Source organism: Pan paniscus, chromosome 4 (genome assembly GCF_029289425.2).
Source record: "Pan paniscus chromosome 4, NHGRI_mPanPan1-v2.0_pri, whole genome shotgun sequence".
In the NCBI taxonomy this organism is placed as follows: Eukaryota; Metazoa; Chordata; class Mammalia; order Primates; family Hominidae; genus Pan; species Pan paniscus.
In genome coordinates, this window is record NC_073253.2 from 33,121,736 (window position 1) to 33,135,412 (window position 13,677).

Here is a 13,677-nt window from a genome sequence, read left to right on the forward strand (position 1 = left end):
GCAGCACAGACCTGAAACAGAGCCCCTGGGGTAGATATTATCGGTTAGGGTCCAGAAGTTTAGTATAAATTCCAGGGTGGGAAGGGGGGATCCTAAATTTGGCATAGCTTAATCTTCAATGGCTGAGAAAATCACTGAAATAACTATGTTTACCTGGAAAAAATAATAATGATTATGATTACAATAATTACATAATATATTTACTACATATTATGTGCTAGGCAATGTACAATGTATTTTACATATATTGATTCATTTAGTCTTCCCATTTGCTCTGTGTAGATGCTACTGTAACCTCTAATGGAAAATCAAACTAAGACACAGAATCTTTGTAATTTAACCAAGATCATGCAGCTAGTAAGTGGTGGCATACAAAGTCAAATCCACTCTCTCTGGCTCCAACACCTAGATAAAGGCACTACCATTTCCCAAAGGAACCAGTTCTCCTTGGCTGACTCCAACAAGTCTGGGCAGGAATTGCACAACATGCTTGTGCAACCACTTGTCATACCACTAAACAAGGAAGCCATCAAAGCCACATGGGTTGTATCAAAATGACTCAGGAGCCAATGTCTTTGGCCAGACTTCCACTGGCTAAAGATGAGGTAAACTGAACATCAATAAAGATAACCACTACTATGAACGGACACATACAAAACATTTATGAGTCCATAAAGACATATTTTTTAAGGTTCTTGGTTACCTTTGGAGGATACTAGAGAACCAACTCATTATCTTGAAAGCTAGCTCACAAAGGGAAAGAATCAAGCATTTATCCTGCCCTTCCTAATCAAAGCATACCTCAGGTAAGTAAGATGGAGAGAGAAACTTTGTCATTATAGAAGTAGTCCAACTAATAAATAATGAATGATAGAATTAGAACATCACCATCTTGCAATCACTAATGAATTAATGGGTCTAGGCAATAATCATCAATGGCTGCTAACATCACAAAAAAGAGGGATAACCAGACATAATGTCCCCCCGATGGCATACCCAGAAACAACCATGAAGTATTCTTGCCAAAAAATCGAGCCTGAATTTGATCAAGCCTCAAGATCTAACTACCAGTTTATAAAAAAACACAGGGAGGAACATAGTAAACACCACAGAAATACAATTAGAAAAAAAAAATCAAGACTGCAAAACACTACAGAACAAACAACCTGTTTCTTCAACAAAAAATTACCAGGAAAAAAAAAAAGAGATGGAGGAATCAGAATCTGTAAGATTCCAAAAGTCTTAACATATGTTAACTATTTTAATGTGTAAACCTTATTTTGGATCCTGATATAAACAAACTATAAAAAAAGAACTTGGGAAATTTAAACATTAATTGCTTATTTAATGATATTAAGAAATTATTAATAATTTTATCTGTGATAATAGAATTGTGGTTATGTTTTTTTTGAGTCCTTACCTTTTTTAATTAACTATTTTGAGATAGTTGTAGATTCATGCTTAGTTGTAAGAAATTATACAAAGAGGTCAGGTGCAGTGATTCATGCCTGTAATCCCATCACTTTGAAAGGCCAAGGCAGGAGGATCACTTGAGGCCAGAAGTTCAAGAGCAGCCTGGGGAACACAGTAAGACCCCCATCTCTACTTTAAACATAAAAATTTTAAAAAATGATACAAAAGGATATCTCATATCCTTTATCCAGTTTCCCCCAATGGTAACATCTTGCAAGACTATAGTACAATATCACAAACAAGATACTGATGCTGATTCAGTGAAGATCCAGAACATTTCCACTGCCATAAGGTTCCCTCATGTTGCCTTTAATAGCCACAGCCATTTCCCTCCCATTCACACTCCCTATCACCTGGCAACCACAGATCTGTTCTTCAGTCCATGATTTTGTCATTTCAAAAATGTTATAGAAATGGAATCAAACACTCTGCAACTTCTGGGATTGCCTTTTGGCACTCAGCATAATTCTTTGAAGATTCATCTGGGTTGCTGAGTATATCAATAATTGGTCCCTTTTTATTGCTAAGTAGTATTCCATGGTAATGGTATGCTACTCTCTGTTTAACCATCTACCCACTGAAGACACCTGGGTTTTTTTCCATTTTGAGCTATTATAAATAAAACTGATACGAACATTCATGTAGAACTCTTATCTTTTAAAAATATTTACTTAAATATGTAGGGATGAAATAAAATGATGCTAGGAATTGCTTCAAAAAAGTTCCTAACTGTATGAGATATGGAAAAAACCAAACTCTTCATCAGCTAATAAGCACATTACACAATTGTCTCTACTTTTGTATGTGTTTAAAATTTTCCATAATATAAAGTTCAAAAAAAGAATCCACTAAGAAAAAATTACTTATCTGACCACTATACACCCTGCACATAAACACACATATCTTAAAGTGAAATTGAAGGTACCCATTTTTATTTTGTGACTTTAGGCCATGCCAAGATCACAGGAATCCCTTTCTTAAAACACAGAGCCAACACCTTCCAGTGATCATTATTGTAACACTCACTATAACAATTAAGGCAGATCCAACCTAAGTATCTGTTAACTTTCTTTCAGAAGTTTTTTTATTAGGCTACAGGGTTGATATATTAGGTAGTCTGTAATGTTGGGCAAAAGCAGGTAAGTAATCACCATAATCAAATGTATGAAATTTATGAGTGGCTTATCTTCAAAAGAGGGGGTTTACATCTGACATGAATAGGTCCTTATCATCAAGACAAATGCTGAAAGAACAGAAGTGTGATTACTAAAGATGAAGAGCAACAAACTATATGAGCACAATCAGGCCTGAAAATGAAGTGAAATGCATTTTATATTATGCAAAGGCTGCATTTGTTTTTAAGCCACTCTGGAGGACAGCATATTATTATCATGTTCAGTCCGCAAGCTAATGATTCTTTAGTATAATTCTGCAAAACGGTGTCTACTATTCAACACCACCAATATTCTATCAGCCCATTCTTCCCTAGTGCTGTATCATCTTCTCCCCCTCCATCTCACTGGGGACACCTTGTTTTTTTTTGTATGTGGTACTAAAAAATGAAGACCCATTCTCCCAAAGATCTCAAGCAAAGAAGAGGATATAAATACCAACCCATTAACCAATCTGGGATTAAAAGCCAAGATCTCCAAAGGAAATATTGATGATGATTTTCAAATGCCAAGTAGTGCAATGGCTGCAAATGAGTTTCCCCTACTTGGTCTGTAATGCCTCGACATGCACTGTGATGAGCAATTTTAAAGCTTAAATAAACATTGTTATTAGAAGTAGGATATCTGTTCACAGATCAAATCCCAATAAGATCAATTCCAAAGGACCACCTAAGTTTTATAGTTGTGTTGTAGTGTGGTTATATCAAATATCCCTCCTATTAAGTGAGCCTCAGCCTTAGTGTTAGAAATAGTAATGCTTGTTGTGATAGGATTTGATCTGTAATACCATACTACGATAGGGAGGAAAAAGATGGTACACTAATAGGCTGTGTGACAGTGAAATAACTATAAAATGAAAGACATTAGTCAATTCTATTAAAAATAATCTATATACAGATTGGTTCAGTGGTGAGTTTAACAATGTAAGAGTTCTATCAATAAAAAGAAATCTATGTCAACATTGTATCAAAATCTTGTTCTTATGTCATGGGTCAGAACAAAGACATGTGGAATTAAAATATAAAATATCACAGACCACTAGAAATTGTGCTATATACAGGCCTGCATTAAGGAGATTAATTATCTGCTAGAGGCAGAAAAGGAAAATGGTAAGAACTGGATTCAAGAGTATAATGGAATTGAGAAAGAGTTGATAAATGGGTGTAAAGTTAAATACACATATATTTTTGAATATATTTTTCCTCTATCTTTTGCCATCTTTCTTGACTCTTACAACCAAACATTTTCTGGGTCTTGTGGATAAGGACTCTACAATACAAATTTTTGTACAGTTTGTGGCCACTGACAAGACACTAGAAGCTGGAACTCTTAGCACTCATCTTGACATACTTAAAGGTTAATCCAAAATAGTTTGTATAAAATAAAATGTTCTTGCCAAATCTTTAGGGTTGGTTTTCTCATATTTCACATTATCCTTCTTCACAGCACCACCAATGCCTGGTCTACAGATTTGGATTTCAGAGGGGCAATTTTTGTGAGTTGAAGTGGTTTCAGAGAAGGGAATGTATGAGAGGACAGGTAGTAACAGGTAATGCATACAGAAAAATGAGGGAAGGCATTAGATCTAGAAAAGATCACAAGAACAAACTGCACAAGAGGAGTATAGAGAGATGAATAACCATATTTGGCAAGAGCTGTATAGAGCAGAGGAGTAGAAGATAAACCTAGAAGAGCAGGTTGGAACCAGGGAGTGGCAACCTCTGATGCCCAGGCAAAGCATTTAGACCACATCCCATAGGCCCTCGGAGAACTATTGCAGGTTTGAGCACAGGTAAGTAAGCACAGCAGTGGTTAAAAAGATATGACTACAGGTAAGGGGCAGAGAGGAAAGGAGCAGAAAACCACAGGTAAGAGGCTTTACTAATTGTTCCACGTGAGGTCAGAGGGCTTGATCTAGGAGGGTGACAGTGGGAAGAGAAAAGATTAATTTGAGGGGCAGTGTGAAAGATACAAATACCTAAAGCTAGTTTTGTCCTCAATTAAAACCTAGAAAATGGTCATTGTTAAAGAACCACTTACAAGATGCTAAGGATTCTTATGTTGATTGGGAGGTAAACTGTCATTATGATCAAACACATAAGAGGGCATAAAAATTCTAATAACTGATAAACTCATTTTTAAAGGAAGCTTTCATTAAGCTGAACAGAAGCTTGGAAAAAATAATATTTTTGATATAAGTAAAAATTATTTTTAAGGAGATCATGATTGGTTACAAGGTGATGAATAGTTTTAAATTTCCAAAATAACTACTGATTTTAGCAAGGCAGTAATGACTTATATGATTGACAGATCTATTTCCTTTACTTTTGCAAATCTACTTTTTATATCTACTTTTGCAGATCTATTTTCTCTACTTTTGCAAATCACTATTGCAACCATATTATTAATCAAAAGCTCTTCTTTTTTGCAAATGTATTTATGAGTAAAACTGTAAAACAGTACAGATTACATAAGCCAAATCATCTATTTCTTAATATATAAGCCAACTTAGTTTCTATTTTCATTTGCTTAATACATTTTTATTGAGCACATACTACATGATAAGTACTGTGCTGGTGCTGCATGTACAATGAAGAATAAAAGAGACATGGTCTGCCTATATGAGAGCTCACAGTACAGACAGTCCCAGACTTAGGATGGTCCAGCTTAACAATTTTTAGACTTTATCATGGTGCAAAAGTGATACATCTTCAAGAGAAACCATATTTTGATACCTATACAACCATTCTGTTTTTCACTTTCAGTCAAGTATTCCATAAATTGCATGAAGCTATTCAATATTTTATTATAAAATAGGCTTTGTGTTAGATGATTTTGTCCAACTGTAGGCTAATGTAAGTGTCCCGAGCACATTTAAGGTAGGTTAGGCTAAGCTTTGATGTTTAGTAGATTAGGTGTATGAAATGCATTTTCTACTTCAGATATTTTCAACTTATGATGGGTTTATCAGGATGTATTCCCATTGTAAGTCAAGGAGTATCTGTATAGTGGAAAAGACAGACATCAATTTTTTTAAATCATCCTAATATGTAATTTAAAATTGGAATAAGCATTCTAAAGGATAATTATAGGGCACTCTGAGAGCTTATAATAGGGTGGCTAAACAAAGACTGGGTCTGGGAAGGTTTTTTTTTTAAGGAAACTGTCTTTGAGGTGAAATATGTAAAGATATAGACGAGTGAAATAGGGAAAAGAGTTGGAGAGGGAACTAGAAGAAAAGATGAGCAGCAGGAAAGAATACAATAACATGCATACAATAAAATGACAATACTCTCCAACCTGTTGCGTAATAGTGTCCCATGGTCCCTGTAGCAGTCGCGTCTTATAGCACTCATGAACTCCTTCCCATATGTCCTTCAGAGTTAAAGGTCTCCCATCTGTGAAAGTGCATGGTAAAGACTGAGTTAGTAATTCATGTGACACAATGGTGCTTGGTGTCAATCTAAAACTCCTGGAAGAATATCATGACTTTTAGAAAGATCTTCAGTGCACATGCTATTTATATATCAAGAGAGTGCTATATGAATTACTATTTTCTTCCTGAGGGAAATTTAAACATTCAAGCTTCTCAGCTTTGTATCCATCTAGCATTTAAATTGTCTGCTCATTCATTGCCTCTAGGAATTTTACAAAATAAATAAAATCCAAATGTGTTTAAGAGAGAACTGACAGATGCAAGCACAGGCAAAGGAACCAACAGACTCCCATATTTCATAAAGGTGCACCATGAATACTCTGAATCCTTCATACTTACTCTAGTCCTTAAAACAAAGAAGCCATACCCATGCATCTTTCACATTCTCATGGAGTATCTATAATGTCCAAATCACTCCATCAGGTACCATGGAGAATAGAGAGAAGAAAAACACGCAATTTCTCCTAACAAGGAGCCTAACATCTACTGAGGAAACTATGACAAGTATATTACAGTAGAGTGGTCTCTGCCTGAAGAAGACTGAAGCTCACTGATGGTCCAAGGAAGAGAGATATTAACACTTGGTGTCTATGGCAGGTGGAGAAAGGGACTCTTGGGGTGGGAAAGGACAAGAGAACGGGGTTGGCATGAAGAGGGCAGTAAAAGCTTTATTGAACAATAATGCTCTTTTTCTTTAAGTTGTTTCAATTATCCCTCTGTATCCACCCAAACAATGTATTTTACAAAGACCACTATGGCACTTACATTATACACAAGGTAAGTAAAGTGGAAAAATAGGTATCTAAGTTCTGAAAAGAAAGCAGAAAGAAGAAGTCACCTAAAGATTTCAAACCATACACTACTGGAAAGAAGGTGTCTTAATGCTAGAATCCAATATAACTTGATCCATTCAGAGCTATAAGGCCCTCAAGACTTATGGGCGTGCTCTTTTGGGCTAATGGATGATATCACTTAAAGATATTTCACATAGCAATATACTGAATATTTAGACCAAAGAAGTATTTGGTAATCAAGGGCAACAAAGCATAAGGAAAATAATCTACTCAAGAGCTCCAAAAATCACTGTATTAAGACTTTCAAGTATAAGTAGAAATGTATGATGTTGGGGGGAAAAGCACTAGATTTGGAATCTGGACTAAGTTTTAAATCCTGGTGTTGGCACTTACTCTCCATGTGAGTGCAAATTATTTTGCTTTTAACTTTACCTGCAAAATGAGAATAATGATCCTTTCTGGGTATTGTTCTTTTGAGGCTTACATTAGTGAATGCACCCAGGACTGTGTTAGGCACACAATAAGAGCTCAATAAATATCAGGAATCTCCTCCCAGCCCTCACACAATTATTCCAGTAATTCTCAAACCTAAAAGATTCATTTCTAGACTGTTATTTCTTAGAATTTTCCCATGTTGCTATACCGTGCATATTATCTTTGATATAGTACCATACTAATATTATAAGCAGGGCATTTATCATGTTTGACCTAAAAAGTTGAACTTTTCCTCAACCTTTATTTTCAATAAATAGCAATCGAATATTTTGATACATTTTCAATAAGTATCTTCATCTTGGCATTTATCTAGCGGCAGGAGACCATTATCTTGTGATAAATAGTTTTATTCCATTGACATTTCCATGTCTGTAAAATGAACAAGATTTATTCATCCAATTAACATTTGAATGTCATGTTTAGCTACAAGTTAAAAACAAGCTGCCTTCAGTATCTGTGTTATATTGTTTTCTGAACACATTTACAGAGTAGGGCCAAACTCTGCTCTTAAGCACTATGCATCTTTGAAATATGCACATGCCATGCACGCATATGTGTATGTGTGTGCGTGTGTCTGTGTGCGCATGCGTGTGTGTGTGTATTGGTGTGGGAAGAGGCAAATAAGATCTTAAGAACTTTAGTGTCAAATAGTAAACTAATCAAATTACAGAACAACATGCTTTTAAAATAATTTTTACACGTCAAAGTTAGAAGTAAACAAATACCTGTAGTAGGATAATAAAATGTTAGAGCTAGTATAACCACTAATTTTATAAATAGGGCAGCCAAGGTCTTACGAAAAATGTATCTGCCAAAAGTATGCAGCCGGTTCATGACTGAACTGAAGTCTGAATCCAGATCTCAGGACTCACCAATGCTCTTCCTGCTGGTCCACGCTGCCTCTGAGGGCAGAGGCACTGCAAATGCTTTACAAATATTTACTGAGTAAATGATAAATGATGAAAAAATGCCTTCCTTAACTTTATTTCTATTACCATAAAGCTTTTCAGACCTAGAGAAGAATGCTGGGTTTCATATCTGGTAATCAGTAATGATTTTAATTTTATTCCTTAAAGTATTTCAGGCAACAATGTAAGTATGGAGTAAATGGTTTGGATAGAAGTTAATTTTAGAAGTAGATGTTTTATATAATTGGGCACCTACTATATGCCAGGCATCTGTTCCAAGCCTTTGTGATACATCAGTGAGCAAAACAATCATCCTTGTTTTCATGGAGGTTACATTATGCCTTGGGGTGTGTGTGTGTGTGTGTGTGCGTGTGTGTGTGTGAAAATAAACAATAAACACAATAAACAAGTAAACTGTATATTATCTTAGGAGGTGATACATACTATGGTGAAAACGAAAAGTAAAGCAGGCTAAGAAGTGCCAGCCAGAGGTGGGTTTGCAATTTTAGACTTTAGTGAGAAAGTAACTTGTGTGCAAACACTGGGAGGCACAGCGTTCCAGGGAGAGGTGCCAACCAGTGGAAAGACCACCAGGGCTGGGTAGGGGATCACTAGCACTACATGCATATCACTAACATTCGTCACTTAAAGCCAATGACTAAAAAAAAACACACATAACTTTATCAAGATATAATTCACGTACATACAATTCACCCATGTGAAGTGTACAATTCAGTTATATTCGTAGAGTTGTGCAATCATCACCTCAATCAATTTTAGAACATTTTCATCACCTTAAACAACAACAACAACAGCTGGGCACAGTGGCTCATGCCTGTAATCTCAGCACTTTGGGAGACCCAGGTGGGAGGATTATTTGAAGCCAGGAGTTTGAGACCAGCCTGGGCAACAAAGTGAGACTCCATCTTTACAAAAATGTGGCTATATAGGGAAGGGCAGAGACAAGAGGCCAGGAAAGTATTTACCTCAGTGGAGTCCTTTAGCTGCAATCCCAATGAGGCCTGGCAAAGCTTTATTTCTTTTTCTTCAGAATAAGCGCTATTTTCTTCTCACCCCAACTTTCTAAACCAACTTGGGTGCTTTTCTGATTGTTGTAACCAGAGCTTTGTTTGAAAAGTAGACTCTTCAAATGAGGAAACCAATGGAAAAATTGGTAATATAACAGTGCAAGTCTGTTATACATCCACAATGATGCAACTGGTTGAGATGGCTTAGACAGTCGTGACCTCCATGAATACCCTCTCCAAACCATGGTCTCCAACTTCCAAAATCTAACCCCCTTAAAAAAACTGAGGAAGGTCAACAAGCAATTATAATACCATTGTTAAAATATCTGCTTCTTCTAGGCCCATAACGGCTATCTCAAGGGCCACCGCAGTCTCTTTAGCACCTATTGAAGTTCTGTGTTTGGCACCCCCTGCTGGTGGCATGCTAGGCCTGGTGGGACTACATGTTTTTAAAACAAGCATATCAGGTCTTAAATATTCAAAAGACCACTGTTCCTCAAAACAGTCACCTAGGGAGGTTACCTGATTATTCAGCAAATTCAACCAATATTTATTCCAACAATGCTGTAATTCTGTCAATGGAACTGCCTTTGAACTTTTGAACTGCCTTCAGAGCCAGACAAGTAACTAATTACTTACTAGTCCCAAATAGGTTTAAATCAAAGGAAAAAAAATTATACTTATTTTATTCCATATATTTGCTTCCAAATGATTTTGTTGTCGCCAAATTCACCTTTAATAGGTAACCATCTTCCAACTTCTAGCCACAAGGACTAGAAGAAGTTTCAAAACCAGCAGTTCCCAAAATATGCTGAGTAATCAGAGTATGGTTGGCAAAAGTATATAATTTTGCTTTTCCTCTGTGTCTCTGCAAATCTCTCCAGTTTCTGCTGACCACTTACACTGTAAAAGGTCTGGGTAAATATAGCTTTGTCTCTATGACAACAATGACTTAATGAGGTATGATGTGGTTTCTGTTCCCTAAGCCTTCGTCACTGGTTTGCCTAGTCACAGTTCACAACTTCATCATCAAAGACACACAAAAGTTAGTTTTTGAGATCTTTCATACAAAAACAAAAGATCTAACTTAATCAGCAATATCTTCAAAATCGTGGCATACATTATTAATATCTAAAATGCATTCAAATATGATCGTGACTAATTATTTCAAAAGCAAAATGGATACTTGAGAAATCCCACTGAAACAAACTGGGATATTTATATATGTATAAAGAACTGCATCATATAAACAAAGTAGAAACCTGAAGAATGTTGTACATATCCACTTATTTATGAAAACTGAAGACTCAAAACTTAAAACATGGACATAAATACTTGGTTAAGTACATAAAACACATTATTATGTGCCTGCATGTTCAATTCAAAGTATCTTCAATGAGAAACTTTAAACCATGTTAAGAGAGTCTATTTTTTTACATCTGGCCTCAGTCAGAGGAGACATAAGCATACTCAATCAACAACTCCTTCGTTTCAGATCCAAGATACTCAATCGCACCAATTTTAACATGCTTAGAAATTTCATTAGTCACATTGAGGCTGAGTAGCTCAGTAAAATCTCTTGAATACTTGAAAAAGAAGTAGAAGCCAAAATAAGTTCAGTAGTAACCTACATAGTGAGCATGGTAAATTGAGGTCATTTATATAACAAGTGTTTATTGAGTGCCTACTATATGCCTGTATCACTTGGAATGATAATACACATTTAAGCTAATGGAATGTTCTGTCAGTAATCTAAAATGTCAATGACAAAAGAAGAAGAGACATTAGTGAAAAACAGAATAATTAAAAAGTACAATCTTTAGCAACTGCCAGTAGCATTTAATTTAACATTTTCATATAAAATCTCTCAATTGAATAATAACCCACATGTCAAGTAATCTATATATTACTCAAAATGTGCAGCTTTCTAAATTAAATTTCTCAGGGCTATTAGTTTTCATGAGCCAATAACAGCATGAGATATTTCACCAGCACTATCTAACTCTAGTGCAAGCACGCTGGAGTCACCTTTATCCTTATTATGCACGGTTTCACTAACATTTTTTAACTCCTAAAATGAAGACTAGAGAGAGTACAAATAATTCAGAGTAAGTTTAAGAATAATGTTCTGAATGTGGCCATTAGAAATAAAAAGGAAAGAGTGGATTTTTCGCAACAAAAAATGTCATTATTCAATATATTGTCTTCAACATAGCTTTGAAAGATATAAAAATTCATGTCATACTCCACAGTAAGGCAGAGATGAAGCTCCACCAAAGGGGAAAATTCATTTTTGCTTCAGTGAGAAAATTATATTGTGATATGAAATGAGAGCAATTGTTCATGTACATTCATTTCAGCTACTATACCGGCTAATTCTGTAACTTTTATTTATTCCTATAAGCATTTTAGGACTTTGTATCTTTATTGGGCTCAAGAAATCTAAATGAAATTCCAAAAATATGAACTATGGCAACTTTCTTTTGCTTGCATATAACATCAGTTAATTAATTTAACCTATATGGTTCTTAAATTTCAGTTATTTGAATGAAAGTGTCATGTAGTGAAAAATGGGCTATAGAGTTTAAGTCCCAACTCTACAGTTTTCTATGTACCCTTGAATAAATAATTTAACCCCTCTGAGCAGTTTTTGTCTTCACATGAGGGTAATAATAGTTCCTACCTTCTAATTTTATTGTGAAGATCTAGATATATAATTTGGCTAGCATGATTGAAAGGCACTAAGTGTCAAGTCCCATTTCCAATATAAGCTCAGGATCCTCGAAACTCTGAAATCAGTATTATTGCTAACTCAATTTTTTTTTCAGATGATGAAAGAAAAGAAATGGCAAAGTTCAATAACTTGCCCAAGGTCATAAGGTTAGTAAGCAGCAGAGCTAGGAATCAGAACTAAAGTTTTCTGACTCTAGACCATGCGCTTTTCACCACTACATTATATGTGTTTCTGTGCACAGGAGTTCTTTGTAAAGTGTAAAGTTATACATGCATATTAGTTGTATTGTTCTTGTTGCTACTATTACTAGTGGTCCCCAACAACACTGCCTAACCTATGAGTATCTGGAATTTTCCCTTTCATGATTTTCTTCCCAAGCCTGGTTCACCCTTTCCCCTATCACTCATGGACAAATCCCATGTCCAGCCAAGGCCTCTCTTGATCACCACAGCTCAAGGTAGTCATAGCTCTCCAAGCCCTGGTGCCTTTTACCTCTCTTATGGTCCTTAACATATTCTACTTGTTATAGTGAATTTCAGACCTATCTTGTGTTTCCCTCACTAGACTGTAAGCTCCTTGATGGTATTATCCATCTCTGATTTCCTTTATTTATCTCAGCATTTCAGAAACATATCCATGCCTTATGTATAAATATTTTCAAATGAATGAACAGATGAAAGTTCAACATTATTTCTAGAGTAATTAGCACATTCTAAGAATAATGGCTGAATGATCATAATAAAATTAATTGATTAAATGTTTTACATTTATATTTTTAAAAACCCTCATACTCACATAAATCCATAGCATTAAGCAGATGCAGCTATAGCAGATATGTGATTTCTCAGTATCCAAACACACTTCCAATTTGGGAGATAAATTCCAAAATAAGTAGGAGGCAGAGCCCCATTTCTACCACCAAAGCTAAAGGGAGGCAGATATTCCCTTGCCTTGTCATTCTACCACCTTCAGTTGACTCTACGATCTACCCTTCAATAAGCCTTTTCCTGCTTATCAAATTATTTGCAACCAGGGGTACACATCTAATATAGCACAAATAGATGGTTTAAAAGTCTTGCTTAATAAATATTTTCAAAATTATCAGCTTAAAATGTTATATATTTGTCTAGCAATCTTGATAGAAAAAATAAATGTTAACATGGTTTTTAATTACATGAGAAAGTTTATGTGTGTTACAATCTATTTTTATGAACATATGCCCAATAGCACATAAAGGAGCAATTATGAATCATCTTAAACTGTCCACACACAGTGTTAAGAAACATGGAATAACGCAAGTGATGTTATACCCTTCCATTTAAATTAAGTGAATCACTTAACCTAGTAAAGGACATATAAGACCATTTTGATGAACCTCTGAATCAGAAAATGGTCCCAAGGGAAGCAACATTGGGTCCACAAGATACCTGAGACATCAGCCCTGTGATACCACTATTGATCCAGAAATCTGAGAACCATACTACCAGCTGGATATCTACAGCCTAAGGTCTGCTGGTTCTAAAGCAGAAGACACTCTGTTTTCTTTTTTTTTTTTCCCTGAGACAGAGTCTCGCTCTGTCACTGCAGTGGCGTGATCTCAGCTCACTGCAAGCTCCGTCTCCAGGGTTCAAGCGATT

General features: G+C 35.6%; 1 protein-coding gene across 3 annotated transcripts in view; it reads right to left on the minus strand.

Moving 5' to 3' along the window:
* Positions 1-13,677, minus strand: part of ATG10 (autophagy related 10) — a 287,839-nt gene that overhangs the window by 71,454 nt on the left and 202,708 nt on the right. For all 3 annotated transcript variants that reach the window (XM_063604415.1, XM_003822249.5, XM_057302265.2), the window contains one exon: positions 5,946-6,043. In XM_063604415.1, coding sequence (XP_063460485.1) covers positions 5,946-6,043 — 98 coding nt within the window. The remainder of the gene's footprint in view (positions 1-5,945; positions 6,044-13,677) is intronic.